Here is a 22,592-nt window from a genome sequence, read left to right as displayed (position 1 = left end):
CTCGTTCAGTTTGCCAGAAACGCTTCTTTATTATTAAAAGAAGAACCTGTATAAAATACTCACTCTCCTTTACCAAAATGCCTCTCCTCAGACAAGGCCCAGCTCCTGGAAATCGCCAAAGCCAACGCGGCCGCCATGTGTGCGAAGTCCGGGGTGCCCCTGCCCCCCAGCCTGATGCCTCTGCTGTCCCAGAAGAAGGACGACAAAGCCAACCAGAAATCCTCCCGGGACACCCTGAAGGAGCTCACGGAGGTGAGGGAGAGCAGCAGCACTGACTGAACCTGAGCGTGACCAAGCTGGGCTTTGGGGGAGTGTGGGCACCGTGGCACTGTGTGCTCGGGTCACCTGGGAGCTGCTTTGGGTTTGGAATCACAGAATTGTCCAGGCTGGAAAAGCCCTCCCAGCCCATGGATCCCCCCTGTGCCCCATCCCCACCTTGTCCCCCAGCCCAGAGCACTGAGTGCCACGGCCAGGCCTTCCTGGGACACCTCCAGGGCTGGGCACTCCAAACCTCCCTGGGCAGCCCCTGCCAAGGCCTGACCACTCTTTTGAGCCCTTATTCTGGACACAAGTCTGTTTTGAGTCATTAAAACTGACATTTTTAATTCCATGGAAATGCATGAAATCAATTATTTTGCCTTTTTTTTTTTTAGTTCTGATTCTGTTCTCATTTGGTACAAATTGGTGTCTGTCCCTGCACTCCTGTTCATGAAACCCAAAGCTTTCACTTCCAGTTTTTGGTTCTGGTGTTGTTTTTAAATCGTAGGATGATTTGGGTTGGAAGGGACCTTAAAGCCCACCCAGTGCCACCCCCTGCCATGGGCAGGGACACCTTCCACCAGCCCAGGTTGCTCCAAGCCCTGTCCAACCTGACCTTGGACACTTCCCCCAGAAACTGGAGAGAATTTGGAATACAGAAGTGCTTTTATGTGGTTTTTTTTTAATTACATCATCAGTGTGACAGTTCTGGAAATAACGTCTGAGATGAGGCAATGTCCAAGTGCTGAGAACTGGACTTTGGACTGTCCCTGGGCCGGGGGCAGCAGAGGGACAGTCCAAAGCTGGGGTGGTGCAGGTGCCCTGTGCTCACACCTGGAGTGTTTTTCACGTCCCCTGACCAAGATCCAAAGCAGTTTGTGCTGATCTGGAAGCCCCAAACCTGCTCCTCCTTTACCTTACAACTCTGGGAATCTGCTGGATGTTGTTTCTCTTCTGTTGAGTCAAAACTGGCCACAGAAACAGTCCAGGTGCTGGGAAATCAGGAAAGAATCACAAAGTTATGGCCTTTCTGGAAACTCTTTTTGTCTTTTGTCCTTTTTTTCCCTCTCTTTTTTGTTTCCTCCCGTGGAGGTTTCCCCAGTTTGACTGTGGTATCCCCACAGCACCTCTGTGTTCTGTATTCAGTGAAATGGGGGTGTCCTGCATCCCTGGCCAACCCCACAATATTCCAGAAGGAATCTGGAAGCTGTGGCTCCTGACAAGGTCCCGAGTCAGCAGCCAGTGAGTGCCTGGTGTTGGCTAATTTGTGTGGCACATCCCAAGTCCATCTGTTGTTGCCCTCGCTGAAAGGTTTTCTTGTCTTCAGAAAAGAAAACCATGTTTTTTGGTAGAAATGTTCTTTGTGTGTTTGGGTGCCAAGTGCAGGTTTAGTCAGAGCTGACATTCCCTTTCCAGAAATGCAAGAAGATTGCCCAGAGCACAGACGACGTGATCGTGAACAAACCCCACGTCTCGGACGAGGAGGAGGAGGAACGGCCTTTCTACAACCATCCTTTCAAGCTCAGCGAGCCCAAACCTATCTTCTTCAATTTAAGTGTGAGTACTACTTGACTTTTCAGCGCTTTAAACCGTGGTTCTTTTTAAATAATGCAGGTTCTTTTACAGAAATACGGCAGGGGGTGGTGATCTTGGTGAAATGGGGAGTGTTTCTCTGTCAATTTAAAGAAACGCTCCCAGATTCCCCAAGGTTAAATTGATAATCTTGGTGAAATGGGGAGTGTTTGTTGAAGTGCATCTGGGACTGAAATGCTTTGAAGCATCGATTAGCTTTGTTTAACTTCTCTTGGTTTGTTGATTTTTGGGGGTTTTTTAGGTGGTGGGTTTTTTTCCAGTTTTAGTTTTGGTTGTTTTTCTTTTTTTTTTTTGTGCCCATGAAAGTCTCTTCTGGTTTTGCATGGTATAAAGCACTAGAAAAGTATTTAGTAGGCTCAGTGAAAATAGAAATAACATTAGATTATTATATTAGAAGAAACAGTAGAAATAACAGTGCTATTCTTGTGTATAAATACCTTGTGGTGTGCACAAAACAAGTAATACATATTTACATGTGTAAGGTAGAAAGGGATTTTATATGGTACTGTTAGAAAGGGGTACAGTGAAACTCAAGAAACCTTGGAATTCTTCCAGGCTCCAGAGGAATGTTCTGTGGTGGTGATGAGTTGCTCTGCCTGTTGGCCACATTTTTGACCCTTTTAGTGTTGTTCTTTCTCCATTCCAGTCTGACAGCTATTCCCATCCATATTCCTAGGAGTTTATCCAATATTATCCCACATTGCCACCTGTGTTTGCCTCTTGGGAGGGAACCTGGCAGAGATCTGTGCAGGTTCTTCAGGAGTTGCCAACAGTGTCTGAGGAAAACAAGGCTGTAGATGGAATGTGCTTGGAAATTCCTGCTGCTCTGAAAAATAACCCAAAATGGGAAAGCCAGATGCTGAGAAGTGCTCTGTCTGGTCTTGCAAAGCTTTTGATCACAGCCAGTGTTTTGGCTGCCCAGGACTTTTCCCTTGGAGCTTTCCCTACAAAATACCTGTGTGGCAGATGAGGGTTGTTCTCTTTGTGCCGGGCTCAGCTGGCACAAAGGTTGGGAGGTTTGGGGCCACTGAAGTTGGTTTCAGTGATTTCTCTTCTTCTCTTACAGTGCAATTTGTTGCTCACGTGTGGGTTGATTTATTATAATTATTGTAGCTCATTGTTCCATAATAAGAAGGGTGAGTGTTCTGTGGCAGCTGAACCCCGAGTGTTTGCAGGGAATCACTTTGGGAGTCCTGTGTGTTTGCAGGTCTGAACTTTCTGCCATTTTCTGCCTTTCAGACTCCCAGCATAAAACCAGCACCACCCCCCCAACCAAAAAACCAGGTCAGCCTGTCCAAGGAATTCCCTGTGTCCTCCGGGTCCCAGCACAGGAAGAAGGAGGCAGACAGTGTCTATGGAGAGTGGGTTCCCGTTGACAAGGGCGGCAAAGACGACGGCAAGGACGATGTGTTCCCCAAACCAGCCATTGAGGTAAGCAAGGCAAGGAGAGCCTATCACATCAGAAAGCCAAAACCATTGCCTGGGCACTCTGGGACCAAATTGCAGTCTGGGAAGACGAAAAAGGCACTTAAAAAGGTGGGACCTAAGAGCTGAGTGAGCTGGGGATGTGAGCTCTGCATCTGGGATGCTCCTGGGGGCAGAGCTGGGAGCAGCCTGTCCCACCCCTGGCCTTTGGTCAGCTGGGACTCCTTGGGCTCCAGGGAATTGAAACTTTAGCTGGAAGAGAGAAAAAAAGTTCCTTGTTGAGTTTCCTGCAGAGGTTAATTAACACCTGGAGACTTTGACAGTAATGTATGTAATGCTACTTAAATTGTCCCACTGATCTTAGAGTAACAACATCACACTGGAATGTAATCCATTGAAAATTGTAAGTGCTTTTAGAACCACCATCTCCTCGGGATGTGTTTATTGATTTTCCAGCTTTCCAGGCAGGTTTGCTCACATGGCTGTTTTGCACTTGACCTTCCGAAGGACAATCTAATTGTGTGGATAATAAACAAAAAAAATACAGAGCAAATGTTTTTCCCCTTGAAATTTCTTCCAGAGAACATTTTGTGGGGGTTTTGTAATTAAGTAAATTAAATATTTAAGAAGATGTTAATTTCTTTAAGTTGCTGTTACCTCACTGCACCTGAAGCCTCATTCTCACACCCTCCAAAGCCAAAACCAAAACCCTTCCATCCATTTCTGACAAAACCATCTCTTCACTTGGTGTGTTTTGTTTTTCAAGAACTTTCTGGTACTGCACAATTGAAGCACAGAAGGAGTTTTCTTCTGGGTGTTTTACAGCACCAAAAGCCCAGAGAGTGTAACTTCCCCAACATTTTCATGGGATACCTGGGAATTTGATGGTCAGGCACCCGATTCCTTGTTCCCTCAGTTTGGGCTCTCAGGCACCACTAGTGAGGCAAACCCTGAGATGTTTGTGCAGAAGGTCATTCCCGGTTTCACTGGAGTAAATATGTGAACCACAACTTTCCTCTCTGTCCTGTGTATGTTTATAAATGCCTGTAACTATGTTGTCTGCTTTTATATTTGTAAATAAATATTTTTATTTGCATTTACCTTAACTTGGTTTGTGTTAAGGGTGATTTCAGGGGGCGTTAGCTCAGAGTGTCCCATCTCTTGGGTTTGGCAAGGCTTAAGTGGGAAACAGTAGCAGAATTCCTGTGTGTTCCTCCAGGGAGTCTGACAGGTAACAGAGTTGCTTCTCTGCCCAATTTTTTAAAATGTTTATGGGGACTCTGAGGTGGAAATGGCTCCCTTTGAGCAGCATGAGGCAGATCAGCTCCTTGCCTGGGGGAGTGTGCTTGGATCCTTAAAAAGTTTCACATGTGATTTCCCTCCGTTCATTGTTCCTAATTCTGAAATATTGTGACAGTTGTGATACGAGTCTGGACTGACGTGACAAACCACCCATCTGGTTTCATTGCTCTGGTTTTAGTTACTGCATGAGTCTGAAGTGAGCCTGCCAGTGTATCACAGCTTGGTTAATAACCCTGTAGGCTCTTAGCATAGTTGTTTGTGGTGGCAGGAGATGGAGGAAAAGGTCTGGAGTAATCTGGAGGCTCAGCGTGTCTGTAGGAGGCAGAGGAACCTGTGAGGAAGGAGCTGTGCTGGGAAGTGTGGAGCTGAGTGTTGGATTCCAGGGTGGAGCGTCCCAGGTGCCTTGGGCAGAGGTGCTCAGGGGATGTAAAAAGGCAGGAAATGCACTCAGGGAACCTCCAGAGCAGGTGAAAAACCTGCTGTCCCCTGCCAGCCACATCCTTCCTGCTCCAGGGTTTGTGATTGGTGGGGAAGGTGAGGAAGATGAGGCTTGGCCAGGCAGAGCTCTGGGGGATGCTGGAACACTGCACTGCCACCGTTTGCCTTGACTCAATAATAACAACTTCTCGTACTTCAAGCAGAGATTTGTATTTTTGCTCGAGATCCAAAGCTGCCATGGAGTGTGTTGGCATAGCACAGAGCCTGCTGGTCCCCACGCTGGTGCCTGGCCTTTTGGGAAGTGTTGGGAGTTGAGTGCCCAGGGGATGTGCTGAGAGCCCCAGTCTGGTAAAGCACTAACACCCAGGTTTGGCATGGCAGTGGTGCCAGGCTGCTTTCCTGGGCTGCTCCCATGCCTGGGTGTATTGCTGGATTGAAGCTTTTGGTGAGTAGAAGAACTCTTATCTATCTCCTGGACCCCTTTCACAAACAGAAAATTCAAGAATTACTTGAGCATGTGAGGGAAATTTATTGACTCAGCCAGTGTGTGTTTGAAACAGGCATTTTAATGTACGTGTGAGGGGATTTGAGATAATATTTTGATTGCTCTTGTGCCTTGGTTGTGCTCTGTGTGACAGTAAATAAGCACTGATGTCAGTCCAGGGACACTGGGACTTGGGGGATTTGAACCCTGTCTTGGTCAGTGCCAGGTGCTCCAGCAATGATCTTCACCACAGAGACCCCTTTGTCCTGAACTCCAACAGAAAATCCCACATCTTCAGTCAGATTTAACAGAGCCCAGAACCAATCCTTGTGTTTGATGCAGTTGTAGAATCCCATGTCTGTCTCTGACTGCTTTTCAGTATTTAGTTAATTCTTGACCTGGTTCCTGGGCCGGGGGGTGTGGATTAACTGTGTTTGTTTGGTTCAGCTGAGTCAATCCCTAATGAGTCTCTCCTGCTTTGTACAGTGTGTGAGATGGTGACTAACAAAGGAGAGAAAAGGGTTTTATAGAGCCAATTAAAATGAAGTTAAAATGCCCCTTCCCCTCGAGGTGTGTGTGCCAACTGCTGCTCTGACTGTTGGGTTTCTCCTGTGCCTCAGACAGTCCCAGCCCTGCCAGTGTCTGTCACAGCTCCAAGGAAATTCCATTCCTTCCCTTTCTCCTTTCCAGACAGAAAGATTCATAAAATGCACATCTCTGAGGAGCAGGGCACAAGGATTTTAGACAAGAGCTGTACTCCAGCCACAACTGGTTATGTTTTCACCCCACAGAGGGGAGGTTTCCAGTGAGCTCCTTCGCACCCTCTGTGTTCTCACCCAGGGGACTCCACAACAGGGTTTCAGATTTACTTTTCTTTAAATTTTATTGTAGTTCAGCAGCACAGATGGAAAGAACTCTTTCCAGAACAATGAATTCTATGAGCTCCCAGCCTGGTTTTACAGAATCCCAGGATCCCTGAGGTTGGAAAAGCCCTCCCAGCCCATGGATCCCCCCTGTGCCCCATCCCCACCTTGTCCCCCAGCCCAGAGCACTGAGTGCCACGGCCAGGCCTTCCTGGGACACCTCCAGGGCTGGGCACTCCAAACCTCCCTGGGCAGCCCCTGCCAAGGCCTCACCACCCTTTCCAGCAGGAAATTCCTCCTCCTGTCCAACCTGAGCCTCCCCTGGCACAGCTGGAGGCCGTTCCCTCTCCTCCTGTCCCTTGTTTAATTCTGTTGGTGAAGAAGATGCCACTGAACAGGAAAACGCTTCTCTGCAGATTTTTTTGTGACCAAAATAGTTCTTAGAAAACAACTTGTTGGATATTTAGTGTGTACAGGTGGTGTTACACTTAGGGTCTGTATTTGCTTAGGAAAGCCCACCCTGTGTGGATTTAAGCAGCCCCAGGATTTTTGTCACCTTGCCTGTTTCTTTATCAGACAAACTACTGATTGTGTAAAACCGCTTTGCAGTATTGGCAGCACTTATTCTCCAGCAGCTTTTCCCAGCCCCAGTGGACACTTCTGTGCTCTGATGTATCTTCACAAGTGCTCTCTTTCTCCCCAGTGTGTGGACATCACCACGGCCATGAACGACCGGGCGGTGGCCCAGAAACGGCTCAATGAGAACTCCTTCGACCTGGAGGCCATGTGCATGTTGAACCGTGCACAGGAGCAGGTATGGCAGGGGCTGCCAGCAGCAGCTGAGCACCTGGGGGGAAATCAGGGCTTGCCTTCCATCCCAGCTCATCGCTCTGGCCTGTTTGAGCAAACGCGTTTGGGAAGCAGTTGGTGGGCTCGTAAAGTCCTGCCTTGGTTTGCGCTTCCCAACGCCGAATTTTGGGATAAGGAACTCGTGAAACCATGCACTTCCTAGCACTGGATTTTGAGGATAAGGAGACCATAAACTCACTAGACTTGGAGCTCAGGCTTCAGGGTGACCACTCAGACTTTGGGAGTTTTTGGGAGCACCTGCTCACAACTGTTAATGAACCTGCTGAATCTGAATGAGGAATCCGCATGAAAAGTGCTGAGGAACAAGGGAGAGTGGCAGAGGAGAAGGTGCACACGTTTATTTTGGTCTCTCCTGTGCTTTTGCCTTTGCAGATTGATGCCTGGGCCCAGTCCAACTCCATCCCTGGCCAGTTCACGGGCAGCACTGGGGCACAGATCCTGTCCTCGGATGAGCTCACCAACAGCGGCCCCCAGGCCTGGATCCGAAAGGTAGAAGTTCCCAGACACCCCTGTGTCACCTGCACAGTCTGAAAAGCAGTGCAAGTATTGCAAAGTGCCAGAAATGTGCCTTAAAGCCCTGTGGTCGTGCATGTGCCAAGTGCAGCAGGTTGGGTTAAATCTGTGTCTGTCAGCTCAGCGCTCAGCGCTGCCGAGAGCCTTCGCTGTCACTGAGGGGTGTGACAGTGGGCACCCCGTGATCCACGTCCTGGCACTGCCAGCACAGGCCTGGCACTGCAGTGGCAGATCCATCACTGCTTTACTGGGATTGGGACAGCTCAGGCAAGGTTTGATCCTGATCTTGTTGAAGTCAGTGAGTTTTGGCATCAGCTTCAGCGAACCAAGTCCCAAACTGCCGTTGTGTTTGCCTTGGTTCTCTCTGATTGCTCCTCTGCCTCTGTCTGGATCACCAGGGTTTTCTGGGAGCCAAAGCTTTGGAGGATTACACCAGGAGTTGCAGTTATGTGTTAATACCGCCCTGATACTATTTGTGTGTACAGTGAAACAGTCCCCTCTTGCTCAGGTTCTCTCTGGCTGCTCTCGGGGTGTGGTGCATCCTGCACTCGTGTGCTTTAGGAGTTGAATTCCTCAAGCTTCATCTTTGCCAGTGAACACTGAGCTGGGGCTCTGACAAGGAGTAGAGCTGAGGAATGCTGGCAGTGTCCACCTTTCAGGCCAAAGGAATAACGAGCTGTGCTGCTCAGTCTGGCAGGTGGTGCAGCTGGGTCTGCTGGATCAACTGGTGGGCAGACACCTTCCAGGCTGGGAGCTTGCATAGGAGGCTGAAGTGGAATTTTCCATAAAGTTGGTGTAAACTGACCACAAAAGCCTGGAATTATCCAAAAATAGAAGCGTTTTTGCCAAGATTCACTACCTTGCTTTTCCACTTCATATGGCCAAGCAGTCCAGAGGGCCAGGGAGCTCAGATTCCAGTCACTGGCCAGGTGGGAATCTTTGGGGATCTGGTCAGTGCTGAAGCAGGATGCACATGAGAAAGGCTGATCTGAGGCTGTAACAGAACCTTGCCTTTGATGGAGACAATCGGAACTGTGAACACCCAGCAGGGATGTGCTGGTGAGGAAGGAGCTTTTCCTGGCTGGAAATGAGAGGTTTGGGAAAGGGATCAGCAGGTGTGTGAGGGAAGTTCTCCCTCTGCATCCCCTGGAGGGGCTCCCAGGGCCATGGGAAGGGAGCAGCTCTGATCAGCTCTTTCCCAAACCTCCCTCTGGCTTGAGGATCTGTGGGGTTCTGTGCCCTCAGTGACAGGATGCAGAGAGCAGCTCTGTTTTCCTGGGCCTTTAACTCCCTCTGGGATCTGCTTTAAAAAAACCCAACTAAACAAACCCAAACAACCACCCAAAAAAACCCCAACAAAAAACCCCAAACAACCCAGTGAAACACTTCCTAGGGAGAAGATGGGAGCAGAGTGTGCTCTGTGCTCGTGGACACGGCTCCCTGAGGAGCAGGAGTGTGCTGGAAGGTGGGGTTGGATCTGGAACTCGGGGTGAGCAGCAGCAGCTCTGCTGTGGTTTGCAGGGCAGGGTCCTCCCCAGGCACCATCCTGGGATTGGGCACAAAGGAGGCTGCTCTGGGAACAGGAGGAGCTGGTGGGTGAAGAAGGCAGGACCCAATCCAATCCTCCTCCTGCTGCACTGCTGCTCTTCCAGGTTCCACATCCAGCAGAGCCAGGAGTGCTCAGGCTGTGCCCAGGGTTTCTTAGGAATGGTGGGGCCTGTGGGAGCCTTCAGGTGGAGTCCCATCCTGTGGTTGAGGATGATTCCACAGGAAGGGGTTCTGAATCCGTGTTATCTTTCTCAGGGACACGAATGCAAACCACCCACGAAATGCAAAGTCCAGGTTGTGTGTTATTTGGGCACTTGAAGTGGTGTAACAATTATTAATTGATCAGTGTAGCACTGAGGAGTGAGGCTTGGGCTCCCTTTTTGTCCTAAGAAAAAGTATTTTAACATTAAAAAAAATAGTTTTCATCACTAGGGCCAGGAGTTGGACTCTGATCCTGGTGGGTCACTTCCAACTCAGGATATTCTGTGTTTCTATCTTTTTTTTTATCTGCTGGCAGGGCTGTGGAGTTGTGGCTGTAAATTATTGCCCATTTCTGACTGGAGCTGATTCCTGGAGGCATTTCCTGGGGACTTTGCTGTGTCCAGTGGCCAGGGGAGGAGCTGTGGCCCTTCAGCAGAGGTGGAGCCATGTCAGCCAGTTAATTGGGGTCTCATTTAATGCATAATTAGAGGATGCTCAGCCATTGGGGGGACAGAGATCCCCCCAAAGCAGGGAGGTGGAGCAGGAGAGCTGTGTCTGGGGGGAAGGAAGTGAAGGGCTTGGGGAATTTGTTTGCTGAGCTCTGACTTCGCTTTGCATTTGGTGGATTTAACTCCCTGGAGAGGTGATGTGTCCTCAAACTGCCTGGAATTCCAGTTTGGATCTCAGTGTTTGAGGGCCTGGGGTCCTGCAGTGGTTAACGTGGTGCACCAGTGGGGGACCCCAAGTGGGAGTGAGGTTCATCTTCTAACTCCTGTCCTAATTCCTGGTGTTCGTGGGGAGGGTCCTGAGCAGGATCCATAAAGGGAGAAAACATTGCTGGATGTGTTGTATCCTAAAGCAGTTCTGAACAGTGTCACCTTTCCCTTTGGAAAAGTGGGTTCTGTTTCTGTGGGTCACCATCAGTGTAATCAGTTCACAAACATGACTCGTTTCTCTGAAGGTTTCCTTTATTTATTCCCTTTTTCCTTCCAAACACACCGAGCTGCTGAAGGAATGTCAGAGCAAGTGGGGGAATATTTTTTGTTTTTTCCAAGCAAATTCTGTTGAGGTCTGTTCACTCCCCCTTTCCCAGACTCACACTGGGTCCTGGGTTTATCAGCTTCCCTCTGGAGCCTGCATTTGCTCCACAGGGGCAGTTTGTGCACACAGGGTGACCCTGGGACCTGCTGGGCCACTCCCTTGTGCTCCCCCGTGGGCTGCAGCAGCTTCTGGAAAGTTCCAAGCCTTCCTTCCATTCTTCCCAGTCACAGCAGAGCAGAACTCCTCTGAGGGAGGAGGTGGGGCTGGTCTGGTGGTTCCCCCTGGCAGGAGTGCTGAGCTTCCAGGCAGGACACTCAGGGAATCCTGGTGTTCCCGTGGGAAAGGAGGGCACAGGGCAGAGCACATCAACCCTGTGTTCATCACATCCTGGATATTGGAGGAATTCCTGGCTGGGAGGGTGGGGAGGCCCTGGCCCAGGTTGCCCAGAGAAGCTGTGGCTGCCCCTGGATCCCTGGAAGTGTCCAAGGCCAGGCTGGACGGGGCTTGGAGCAACCTGGGCTGGTGGAAGGTGTCCCTGCCCATGGCAGGGGTGGCACTGGATGGACTGTGAGGCTCCTTCCAATCCAACCCATTCCGTGATTCCATGCTATGTGAGTTGGATTGGACTGGCTCCCTCCTCACTCCTCTCACTGCTGGTTTTTCCAGCTATTCCAGCTGGAATTCTCCTGCTGTCGTGCAGCACAAACCCTGCAGGAGTTTGGGAACTACAGGATTTGTGAGGCATTTGCTGGGATTCTCCAGCAAGGGATTCACCCCCTGGTGTGAGGGAAGGAATGTGGCTGGTGCTGAAAGGGCTGGAGCATCTTCCAGGTCAGGACCAGCCCCCAATTCCCTCCTCAGGGTCCTGGCAACATTCCAGATCCTGATCCAGAGCTCCGGGAGCATTTGGACAGCGCTCTCAGGGACAGGGGGGGATTGTTGGGATGTCCTGGGCAGGGCCAGGGCTTGGACTGGATGAGCCTTTGAGGTCTCTCCCAGCTCAGGATATTCTGTGATTTAACGGAAAATTCAGCAGCTTGGCACAAGTTTTTCCAAAGAGCTGCTTGTTCCTGGAACTCAAAGAAGGTCTTGGAGGTCGAGTGACCTTTAGTCCCTGGGCTGTACCTGAGCTGCCACCTTGTGCCTTCAGGGCTTTGTTTCGCTTCCTAAATTCTTGCTCCAAAGAATCACCCGAAAAATCAGGAATAATGTGAATTAAAACCACTCCAAACCCTCAGAAGGAATCAGGTTTTACCTTCCCTTTAAAGAAAGTGCTGACACAGGAATGTGACCCTTTGGTGTCTCCATGTGCTGGCAGAATGGAAGTGGGGTTTCATGGAATTTAGAGGTCAAAACATGAGGAAAAAGGCATTAAATTGTCCTGCAGGCTCCCTCAAATCGAGATTAGTGAGGGAAAGAGAACTGACTTTGTGAATAATCAGGTAATTCTGGCAGCAGTCACCAAGTGCTCAGAAACCTGGGGGTTGGTTGTATCCCAGCCTCCTTAGTTTGGAATCTGCAAAGGTCCAGAGCTCAGGAGCTTGGGGACACTCAGCCTTTGATGGTTTTTAACATGAAAAGAAATGTGGATTTTGCTTCCCTGCTTTGGTGACCGTTTCTGTTCCTTTTTATGTTTCAAATGAGTTCCAAACCCAGCACTAGTTTTCCCCTCACTCGTTAAATCACGGGCTGAGGGAAGTGGTCTGTCATGAAATGATTAAAAAATACAATGTACAGGGGCCATCAGAGGTTTGTTATTAAATGATCACTTATTAGTATTAAATTATTATCACTTAATTATTAAAAGAAAAAACCAAACCAGAATCAGGAGGGAAGGAAGTTTTCCTCGCTGCAAACCTTTCCTTCCTCACTGACCTGAATCCAAGTGGGCTTCTCCTGGCTCCTTTCCCACTGGAATCAGAATTCCTTCCTTTAGCCTGTCAGTGGGATGCACAGGTATTTGTGTGTTGTGGAGTGAAACTATTATTGATAATTATCACTGGCAGTGGTTGTGATCAGTGTGGGACTCCCTGTTCTGTGGGGTCAGCAGGGTGCACAGAGCTCCTGCTGCACTTCCCACCAGGATCCTGAGTTCAACCAGTGAAGGGCTGTTGGGAATAAACTGCCCTTTGGAATTCAGAACCTCTTCTTCCCAGTTTCTGGAGTCTGTTCAGGCTCTTTTCCCTCAGTAGGAACTGAGGGCTTGGATTTTTCCCTGGGAACAGGATACTTTGATTGTGTTCTCTCCTTCCCCGGCCCCTGGCCCAGGGCATTGTCCAGGTGTGTTGGGAAGCTGTGTGACATTCCAGTGACCTCAGCAGGACTTGCTCCGTGTCCTTTGTGAACTGAACACACAGGGGTGCTGCTGGAACAGGGGCTGGTTTCCCAAATTCTGGCACTGCCAAGGAGCTGCAAACCCGGGATCGGGGCCGGGCTGTCCCGGGCTGGGTTTGTGTCTGGGCGTCCTTCTCTTATGAGACATTCCTGGAAAAGAGAGGAGGAGGGAACTGGGAGTCAGGAAGAGGCTCTGGAGGGCTCTGGGTGCTGTGTCAGAGGGACTGGGTGTTGTGCCCCAGCCAGAGCTCTGCTCCTCCATCCCACGTGGATCCTGTGCAGATCCAGAAGGTTTCCTGTGGATGGGCAAGGACTGGACAATTCCTGCCACAATCTGCAGCAGCTCCTCCTTGTTATCCTTGTCCCACCCACAGGGGTGTGTTGGGAATCCCTGGAGAACAGACTCTGCAACAGGAACACTTGTGGGTTTGTTACCTACGAATGGGAACCAGGGACCTGAGAGTCCTGGGAAAACAGGGACCTGTGAGCCTTGGGAAAGCAGGGACTTGTGAGCCTTGGGAAAGCAGGGATCTGTGAGCCTTGGGAAAGCAGGGACATGTGACTTCTGGGAAAGCAGAGACTTGTGGGTCCTGGGAAACCAGAAATCCATCAATCCTGGGAAACCAGAGACCTGTGAGTGTTAAGAAACCAGGGATCTGTGAGTGTTGGGAAACCAGGGATCCATCAGTCCTGGGAAACCAGGGATCTGTGAGTGTTGGGAAACCAGGGATCCATCAGTCCTGGGAAACCAGGGATCCATCAATCCTGGGAAACCAGGGATCTGTGAGTCTTGGACAACCAGTAAACTGTGAGTCTCCAGAAATCAGGGCTCTGTCAATGCCAGGAAACCAAGGAGCTGTGATTGTTGGGAAAGGAGGGATCCATCAGTCCTGGGCGAGTCTTTGGAAGGCAGGGGCCGGTGCTCTTCAGAGCTCAGGGCTCCGTGGCTCCTGGGAGAGCAGGGCCCTGCCGGCGCCGTGGCCAGCCCTGGGCCGTGTTCCCGTGCAGGCCCGGCCCGAGGCAGCCCCAGCCCCGGCCGCGCCCTCGCCGTGCCCGCAGCGCCATCCCCGCGTCCCGCCCGCGCTGCGCTGGAGCCGCTCCGTGCCGGGGTAACTGCGTCCGAGGCAGCAAGTCTCCGTGGGATGGAAATGCTTGACTTGCTTCCTGGGGCCAGCGGGGGGGCACGAGAGATGAGGGTTCACAGAATACCCTGTGAACTTTCACCCCTCTGTATGGAAACTTGTTTCAGGGTCAAATCCTTGTAGCCGCCTCCTTGCCACGGTCAGTGCCAGCCCTACTATTCCCAACACTGGTGCCAGCGAGGCCTAGGTACGTAACTTTTAAGGAGTTTTTACAGTTCTTTACATCAAAGCGGATGTTTAAACTTTCTGTTAAGCTTTCACCATTTAACAACCTGTATTAATGCTCATTTGAAAGAATGTGACAACTGCTCTGCTGCTAAACTGGGGGGCCCAGCGCCTTTTTCCGTTAAAAACCCCGAGGGAAAAGCGGAAGCTCTTTGTTCCATGTGGATTTTCAGGGTAGAACTTGAATGTGCAATGGCCGTGTTACGAATACAATTCGGAGAGGGGTTTTTTTTTTAGATTTAAACACACCTAAAGAGCCCTGAATGTCCTGCCTGAATGTGCTTGTGTTCTGTGGGTGAGGAGGAGCTCCTGGCACGGCCGTGCCGGGCACACGGAACACTTCCCGAGCCGAGGAGAACTCTGGGATCAAAGAGAGTGTTTAGAACCGGCTGGGTGTCGCTTGGTCAAACACATCTGTCTGGAACAGGTCACTGCCACCTTGGGATCACCTCAGAGTTTCCTTAAGTTGTTCCTTTTTGCCAAACATTGATTTGTGTCTCGTGTGTCCGCGTGAATTCCGGGTTCCACACACTGGTTTGGGCTGAAAACCCACAAAGCTCAGGTGGATTTTTTTTTTTAAATTCAGTCCGTGAAAGGTTGTTAGAAACATTTTTTGGAAGCTCCCACTTGCTATTTCAAATCCCAGTGCTAACTTCAGGCCTTGTTTTACTTCTCTTTTTCTGGATAGGATCAGTTCTTAAGAGCAGCCCCTGTCACTGGAGGAATGGGAGCTCAGCTGATGAGGAAAATGGGCTGGAGAGAAGGAGAAGGGCTTGGGAAGAACAAGGAAGGCAGCGTGGAGCCCATCATGGTGGACTTTAAGACAGATCGCAAAGGTAAGTCCTGCCCTCGGGGTGTCCCGGGCTCCCAGAGCTGCCGGGGCTGGGGATGGGCAGGATCTCCTGATGGAGCAAGGCTGTCCTGGCTGGCTGCCCTGCAAGAGTGAACAGGTTCTGGGATTCTGCTCCTGGTCTGTTTTAGGCTTTGTCCTTGTGCCTGTGAGCTCTGCCAGGTGTCCTTTGCCTTCCCTGACCTTCCCCTGCCCTGGTACAAAGTGCTTCCCAGTGGTTCTTCCGTTAGGGATGTGCTCCAGTGGGATGCACAGAGGAGGCACAGGCAGGGAAGTGGCTGTGGAAGAGCTGTGGTGGCTGGTGTGGAGACAGTGCTGGAGCAGGAGCAGGGCAGGATGGCAGGGGAGCAGTTGAACTTGGGCTGGGCTGGGGTGAGGCCCCCCAGCCTGTGACCCTCAGGGCTTGGGCTTCCACGGGGATTTGGTTCCTGGTCTGTCCCTCATGTCCCTGCTGTTCCATCTCTGCTCTGATCTGCTGGAGGCTCCCCTGCTCAGCTCAGGGCTGGTTCCAGAGGCAGCTTTAGCCATCTCTTCTCTCTCTGTGTAAACCACCCCTGTGTCCATGGTTTCCTGTCCGTGGCCACGGGTGGAAAACCCACTGGATCCAGCAGAACCATCCAGCCTATTCCAGGCCGTGGAGCTGCTCCTTCAGCCAGGCCAGGGTGCTTTGGAGGTGGATGACAATTTTCCACCTGAAACACCCATCCAAGTTCTGACCATTTTAAACCCAGGATGCCAAATTCCAGCAGTCAGGATTTCTGCTGGAATTGTTCTGTTCTTCACAAACCTTTAATATATGAAATAGGTCACAACTGATATCAAAGCACAGAAATACTCAGAATTATTCCAAGGCCAGGTTGGACGGGGCTTGGAGCAACCTGGGCTGGTGGGAGGTGTCCCTGCCCATGGCAGGGGGTGGCACTGGGTGGGCTTTGAGGTCCCTCCCACCCAAACCATTCTGGGGGTCTGGGATTTCAGGGCTTGTTTTTGCTTTGGTCACTGCTCAGAACTGAGCTTGGAAGAAAACAAAGCAGGTTGGACTCGGTGATCTTGGAGGTCTTTACCAACCTCAGTGATTTTGGGATTCTGTGAATGACCAAACTCTTCCCATGTTTTTCTTCTGTACAATCTTTCTGTGCCAAGGAATTAAAACCAAAAGGTGGAAAACCCACTCATGACAGTGATGGCCAAGGATTCCTCTTCCTGGCCTGTGACAGTCATGTGAAAAGAGGGATAACCTCAGTGCCAGCTGGGCTTTGCTTTGGATTTCCTGCCTTTGGAGTATTTGTGATCATATGGGCAACCTTATCTGGTCATTCCCACAAAATTCTGCCTGGATGCAGAATCCTCTCTCCTTTTGAGTCACCAGCTCTGGGACACAGGGAGGTGAGGCAGCAGGACAGGGATTATCCATTTAGGACAAGCAGTTCTTCAGATATTACTGTTCTTGGATGATTAAATGACTGAAAAGTCCTTTTTTTAAAATTTCTGTGCAGAGTTTTAAAGAAAAGTCAGGAATTTTTGAAAGCAGATCTGTCTGTTAATAAATAACCCAGCCAAGTTTGTTTTGTAAGGATTTTTAACACATTTTTGAACTTATTCCTCAAATAAAATACAATTCCTAGTCCCAGGAATGTGCCAGGGAGTGACTCAGGAGGCAGCAGCTTCTTGAAGTTCCTTGTTGAGGTCCCAGAGACAAGATGTGGAGCTGAGTGTCAGTGCCTTGGAGTGACAGGGAGAGTTTGAACGTGGAGAGAGTTCTCTGGCTGGTTGGGATGCAAAATTCTGTAAGGGGGAAACCCCCAACCTTTCCTTCAGGGATTGTTGTCTCCCATGGGTTCGTGCCCCTTGGAAAGTCCCTGCTCAGGAGCTGCAGGAATGTTGGCATGAGTGTCTGGTAAGGAGGGAAGGACTGTCTTGTAAAGCAAAGCAAACCCAGATGCCACCCAAAACCAAAGGTGAAGGAGCAGGAAGACACTGGAAGCACTTGCAGTATCTCCCTGTCCTCAGTCCCCAAACAACAGGAACACTCGAGGTAAGAAGCAAAGGAATGTGGAAGGGATGAAGTCTGAGAATGGCAAAATCCATGGGGAGAAACTTGGGTTTCTCTCACAGCTGGTCGCTGGCATTTCAGACATTTTTGGCAATTCCTCATTTTATTTCTTACTCTTGGAAGATTTTCCAAAGAAAAATGTGGAGCTTTGGTGTTTCCCAGGGGCTCCATGAGAACCTGGGCTCCCTGCACCCACCTGGGGCTGTTCCTGCTCCTCTGCCCCTGTTTCCTTATCTCCCAGTGGGGTGGAGGTGACAGTCCCCGGGCTGTGACCCTGCACACAGAGGGAATTTGAGCACTGGGAAATACAGGGACGTGTGTGATCCCACTCCATGGGGTCATTCCTGGCATGAGGGGACACACGGGGACATTTCCCAGTCCATGGGAACCCTTCCCGTGCTCCGTGTGTTGGAGGCAGACTGAGGGACTCCTGGGCTGCACAAAACAGAGTTCTTCAGTTCCTCTCTTGTTTGTTGTTTCTCCAGAGGGGTCGTGGAAAACCGGGTTTCCCTGGAAAACCAGGGGGTTTCTGGCCTGTGCAAGACTGCTCAGAGTTTTTTGTTCAGGGTCTTCCTGGAGCCTTTGGGAAAAACAGAGGGAAAAACACTGGATGAAAGGGAGGCTTGAGACTCGTGTGGAGTCTCCAGGTGTTCCCACTGATCCTGTTCTTGCTTTGCTGCTGAGAACACAGGAATCAGGTGGGAATCAGGGATGTGAACTGCACTGTGTTGTTTCCAGGGCTGGTTGCTGTGGGAGAGAAGGCCCAGAAGAGATCCGGCCATTACGTGGTGATGAAGGATCTTTCAGGTGAGATTTTTTCCCCAAATCCTGTGGTTGCCAAAGGCTGCTCTGACACTGAAGCCTGGGCTGTGTGTGTGGCCAGGGAAGCACCCGGTGTCTGCGCTGATGGAGATCTGCAACAAGAGGAGGTGGACACCCCCCGAGTTCGTGTTGGTGGACGACAGTGGGCCTGATCACCGCAAGCATTTCATCTTCAAGGTGGGTCTGAGCTGCCTCAGCTGCTGCTGAGTCGCTGTCCCAGGGCAGGGAATTCCTGTTTCTGTTTGGATGGAACATCTCAGCCACCTCAGGGGTGGCCAAGGATGGTGAGTTGGTCCCAGGGCTGGAGCCCCTCTGCTCTGGAGCCAGGCTGGGAGAGCTGGGGGGGTTCACCTGGAGAAGGGAAGGCTCCATGGAGAGCTGAGAGCCCCTTGCAGGGCCTGAAGGGGCTCCAGGAGAGCTGGAGAGGGACTGGGGACAAGGGATGGAGGGACAGGACAAGGAGGAATGGCTTCCCACTGCCAGAGGGCAGGGATAGATGGGATATTGGGAAGGAATTCCTGGCTGTGAGGGTGGGCAGGGACTGGGATAGAATTCCCAGAGAATCTGTGGCTGCCCCTGGGTCCCTGGAAGTGTCCAAGGCCAGGTTGGAGCAACCTGGGCTGGTGGAAGGTGGCAGTGGATGGGCTTTAAGGTCCCTCCCACCCCAGCCCAGGCTGTGATTCCACGAAGGGGCTGTGCTGCCAGCCCTGGATTGCTGTGCCCCGGGCAAGGGGTTCCCTTGGAGCCCCGGCAGCTTTTCCAGCGCCGCCTTTCGCTGTCCCCAGGTGAGAGTCAACGGCAACGAGTACCGGCCCACCTTTGCCAGCCTTAACAAGAAGCACGCGAAGGCCACGGCGGCCACGGCGGCGCTGCAGGCGATGGGGCTCGTACCAAAGGAGAGCATGGTCAACACCACCATGTTCAGGAGTGCCTCCCACCGCTGAGCCGGGCCGGGCCGGCCGCGCCTCCTGCGCCGCACAACTCTCGGTGTTCGCCCCTCGGGTTGTAAATACGTCGGCAGTTCCCACCTTGTAAAAACTGTACAGACGCCCACAGGTTTTTTTCTTTTGTACCATCCAAATGTATTTAAATCATACTTAGTTTTTGGTATGTTTATATTGTTTACATTAGTGATGTAATTATTTCTTAAACGACTAAATCGGAGGCTCTGGAGGCATCGGTAATCCAAACCCACGGCTAAAGCTCCTGCAGTTCCTCTCCCTGTGGAACGCTGACGCTGGGAGGTCCCTGGAGAGCACAGGATTGTACCCCCCGGCCCTGCCCCGGGGGGCTCTCAGTGGCCACCTGCGCTCCAGGACAGCCGGAGGAGGCGACGAGAGGCTTCCAGAGGGACAGGGAGGTGGCTCCCGCCTGTCCCCGGGACAGAGGGGCTGTTCCCAACCAGTGAACTCACTGCCCGATGCCGATCGTACGGATTTGTGGTTCATGTGAATTTTGAACTTTACCAGATCTACAACTGGACTGGGGGGGAGGGGGTAGGATGACGCTTCAATTGTTGTACCCGACTTGGTCAATAAAGCAGCACAAGTTCATAATCTCCACCCCTGGTCAGCAGACAGTAATTCCAGTGGATGCCAAGCCAGGAACCGGGAATTTAAATATGCCAAAATGCCTTCTGGAAGAACCACACGCAGTATAGAAGTGGCTTTGGAAGGATTCTCAACAGCCATGGGGTGGGAGGAGCAGGTCTGGTTATTTTTGTTGCTTTGGTCTCTTACAAAATAACTCTTTGGGTTTAACATTTCCGTAAGGATCCTGTGCCCCCAGGGAGAGCCTTGGGCAGTTGGGCAGGAGAGGACGTAGAAAGCTTTTCCTCCTCGTTACTTTATCTGTTATTTAAGAAGTATCAGTCCTTTGCCTGCGTGCCCTTGGAACTGGACAGGGCACTGCACCCTTCCTGCCAGCTCTGAGCTGGTGCCAGGATTTCTGGACTGGGACAGTTCAGGTGCTCATTCCAGAGAAGTTTTTTTTGAGCTGTTGTATCTGAGCTGGGTCTGGGGCAGGAACTAACTCAGGCCTCCCGTGAGGAATTCCTGGTGCCTGGAGCCCGTCAGTGTCATGGAACAAGGTCTGTCCTTGCCCTGAGGGGACAGGAACAAGGTCTGTCCTTGCCCTGAGGGGACAGGAACAAGGTCTGTCCTTGCCCTGAGGGGACAGGAACAAGGTCTGTCCCTGCCCTGAGGGGACAGGGGTTGGTGTCTCGTGCGCAGCAGAGAAATGGGGTTGGTTTGCAGACAAAAGAGCCCCTCCGAGTCTGTCCAAGCGCTCTGGAAATGCTTCAGTTGATCTTCATTTTCATGGACGTTGTTGTCTTGAATTAAACTTTTTTCCCTTTGGCTTCTCGCCTTCGGTCTCTCCCTGAGTGTTTGGAGCTTCTCCAGGCCGTGGCTGAACTGCTGGGAAGGTGTGTGAGATCCAGAGGGAGCCTGGGAGTGCTGGGTGGGGGTCTGTCTCAGCCCTGGGGTGCAGGATCCATCCCAGGGTGGGAGCAGCTCCTGCCCAGACCTGGGGCTTTGACAGAGCTGAGGCCTCGGAGCTGCTGAGGGTCCTGTTCCTGTGGCAGCTCCGGCTTCACACTGGGATATGATCCAGTCTGGGAATGTACAGTCTGTACTTGTTCTGTTCCTTCTTTGGTGTCCCTGCTCCCCGTGTTAAGGTAAAGACCTGAGTTCTTTCCCAGCAGCAGAGAAATCCAATCAAAGGGGTGAAAATAGTGATGGAATAGTCATGGAATCATGGAAATCCTGAGCTGGAAGGATCATCCAGTCCAAGCCCTGGCCCTGCTCAGGACACCCCATCAATCCCCCCCCTCCAATGTTCATTAATTGCTGGATTTGTTATGGAAAAGTGCAGAAAATAATGAAATGGGGACTGTGCTGCCCTGCTGTCCCCTGGAAAGAGGGCCACTCCAGATTTAATGCTCCAAGAGCCTCTGTGTGTCCTGAGGGAGGGTCTGGATCTGGGTTGGAGTCAGTGAACCCCAAGGATGACAGGTCACAGCAGTCCCTGTAAAGCCACAGTGTAACTGTATCCCTGGGTATTCCTGGGGCAGGACACCTCCTGTGCTGGGGATGAACAGCAGCTGGAAGCAGAGGAAGCTTTTCCTGCCTCAGGCTGCAGTGGCTGCTCTTGGAAAAGCCTTCCCAGCCCATGGATCCCCCCTGTGCCCCATCCCCACCTTGTCCCCCAGCCCAGAGCACTGAGTGCCACGGCCAGGCCTTCCTGGGACACCTCCAGGGCTGGGCACTCCAAACCTCCCTGGGCAGCCCCTGCCAAGGCCTCACCATCCTTTCCAGCAGGAAATTCCTCCTGAGCAGGTGCTGCAGCCATTTAATTCCTCCCCTTGTTGTGATCCAGGCGTAGTTCGTACAAAGGACTCCCTTTAACCGCAGGCAGGGGGTGGGATTGGGAGTTCTGCTGAGTAGCTCTGGGGAATATCCACCTTTTAGCTGGATCCAGCTGCAGCCACAGTTTCAGGTCCCCCATCCATCCCTGTGGAGCTCCTGGCTGGGTGCTGGGAGCAGCCTGGGAATGAGTTTTGCCAAGAATTCCACCCATCCATAGAATCCCAGAAGGTCTGGGTTGGAAGGCACTGTAAGCCTCATCTTGTTCCAAGCCCCTGCCATGGGGGGTTCTAGTTCCAAACCGGTTACGAGTTCCCGCCTGGAGCAGGAGCAGGAATTCTGTACTTGGAACAGACTGTGCCTGTGCTGGGGGAGCACAGACCTGCCTGCAAACCACACCCATAAAATGAAGAGTTTTATTTAAAAAAGACTTTCTAAAATACAAAAGGAGAAGCCCAAAGCCTCTCTTTCCGTTAAAAGTCCCTGGAAGTGTTTCCGTGCCATGGGCGGTGTCTGGGATGTCCCTCCCGACCTGCCCAGGTGCTGCCCACACCCCCTGAGCACAGCACACCTGGAACATCCTGCTCCAGGCAGTGGCACCAGCATTCCTAGGCCTTCCAGGTGTACGTGTAGTCCTTCATCTCCAGGAAGCGGATGGCAGACTTGCCCAGGGTTGGACACTGCCTCAGCTCATCCAGAGCCTTGGGATGCAATCCACACGCAGGGAAATCCTGCTGGGATCCCACAGCCTCCTGTGGGAACGCACGACAAGGAGTCACACATGGGACAGGTGTTTCTGTACCTCCAAACATGCCCTTGGACACCCCTGGGGAGCTCCCCCTCTTCCCATTATCACATTTCTGAGGGAATGACAAGCCACAGGGGCTGCCAGTGGTGATCACAGGGGGAGGTCTGTGTCCCAGGTTTGCACTCCAGCCTCATTCCCAGGGAAGGTGTTGGTGTCCCTGTTTGCTCTCCAGCCCTGTTCCCAGGGAAGGTGTTGGTGTCCCCGTTTCCCCCCAGCCCCGTTCCCAGGCAGGGCTGTGCTCACCTGGGGCTCGGGGCAGCAGTTGAAGGCGGCGCTGGGCTGGTGTGTGCTGAGCAGGGCACGGAAGGCCCCACGCTGGGCCGGGCCCAGCAGCCGGGTGAGTGCCCGCAGGGTGTGGGGCAGGACGGGCCCCAGCACCTCCAGGCTGAACACGTCCTCTGAGCCCCCCGGGACGCGGGCACGGGCACTGCGGGCCTGGGGGCACAGCAGGGATCAG

At 51.8% G+C, this 22,592-nt stretch overlaps 2 protein-coding genes across 6 annotated transcripts in view; one reads left to right on the top strand and one right to left on the bottom strand.

Moving 5' to 3' along the window:
* SON (SON DNA binding protein) overlaps nucleotides 1–20,322 on the top strand; it is a 37,769-nt gene extending 17,447 nt beyond the window's left edge. For 2 of the 5 annotated variants that reach the window (XM_017838849.1, XM_017838848.1), the window contains exons 4-12: nucleotides 92–252; nucleotides 1,675–1,815; nucleotides 3,091–3,282; nucleotides 7,067–7,177; nucleotides 7,606–7,722; nucleotides 14,926–15,073; nucleotides 17,879–17,947; nucleotides 18,024–18,139; nucleotides 18,748–20,322. In XM_017838849.1, the coding sequence (XP_017694338.1) occupies nucleotides 92–252; nucleotides 1,675–1,815; nucleotides 3,091–3,282; nucleotides 7,067–7,177; nucleotides 7,606–7,722; nucleotides 14,926–15,073; nucleotides 17,879–17,947; nucleotides 18,024–18,139; nucleotides 18,748–18,906 (1,214 nt within the window). In that variant the 3' untranslated portion in view covers nucleotides 18,907–20,322. The remainder of the gene's footprint in view (nucleotides 1–91; nucleotides 253–1,674; nucleotides 1,816–3,090; nucleotides 3,283–7,066; nucleotides 7,178–7,605; nucleotides 7,723–14,925; nucleotides 15,074–17,878; nucleotides 17,948–18,023; nucleotides 18,140–18,747) is intronic. The other 3 variants (XR_001878622.1, XR_001878621.1, XR_001878623.1) reach the window with 3 other exon arrangements.
* Nucleotides 20,323–21,729: 1,407 nt separating this feature from the next.
* The window catches only part of DONSON (downstream neighbor of SON), a gene marked incomplete at its 5' end in the record, with an annotated part of 5,279 nt that continues 4,416 nt past the window's right edge, over nucleotides 21,730–22,592 (bottom strand). The window contains 2 exons of the mRNA XM_017838845.1: nucleotides 21,730–22,079; nucleotides 22,379–22,570. Coding sequence (XP_017694334.1) covers nucleotides 21,936–22,079; nucleotides 22,379–22,570 — 336 coding nt within the window. The remainder of the gene's footprint in view (nucleotides 22,080–22,378; nucleotides 22,571–22,592) is intronic.

The sequence above is a fragment of the Lepidothrix coronata genome, unplaced genomic scaffold, assembly GCF_001604755.1.
Source record: "Lepidothrix coronata isolate B3197 unplaced genomic scaffold, Lepidothrix_coronata-1.0 Scaffold364, whole genome shotgun sequence".
Lineage (NCBI taxonomy): Eukaryota > Metazoa > Chordata > Aves > Passeriformes > Pipridae > Lepidothrix > Lepidothrix coronata.
The sequence above is the reverse complement of the archived record's forward strand: the minus strand, read 5'-3'. Positions and strand labels throughout refer to the sequence as shown.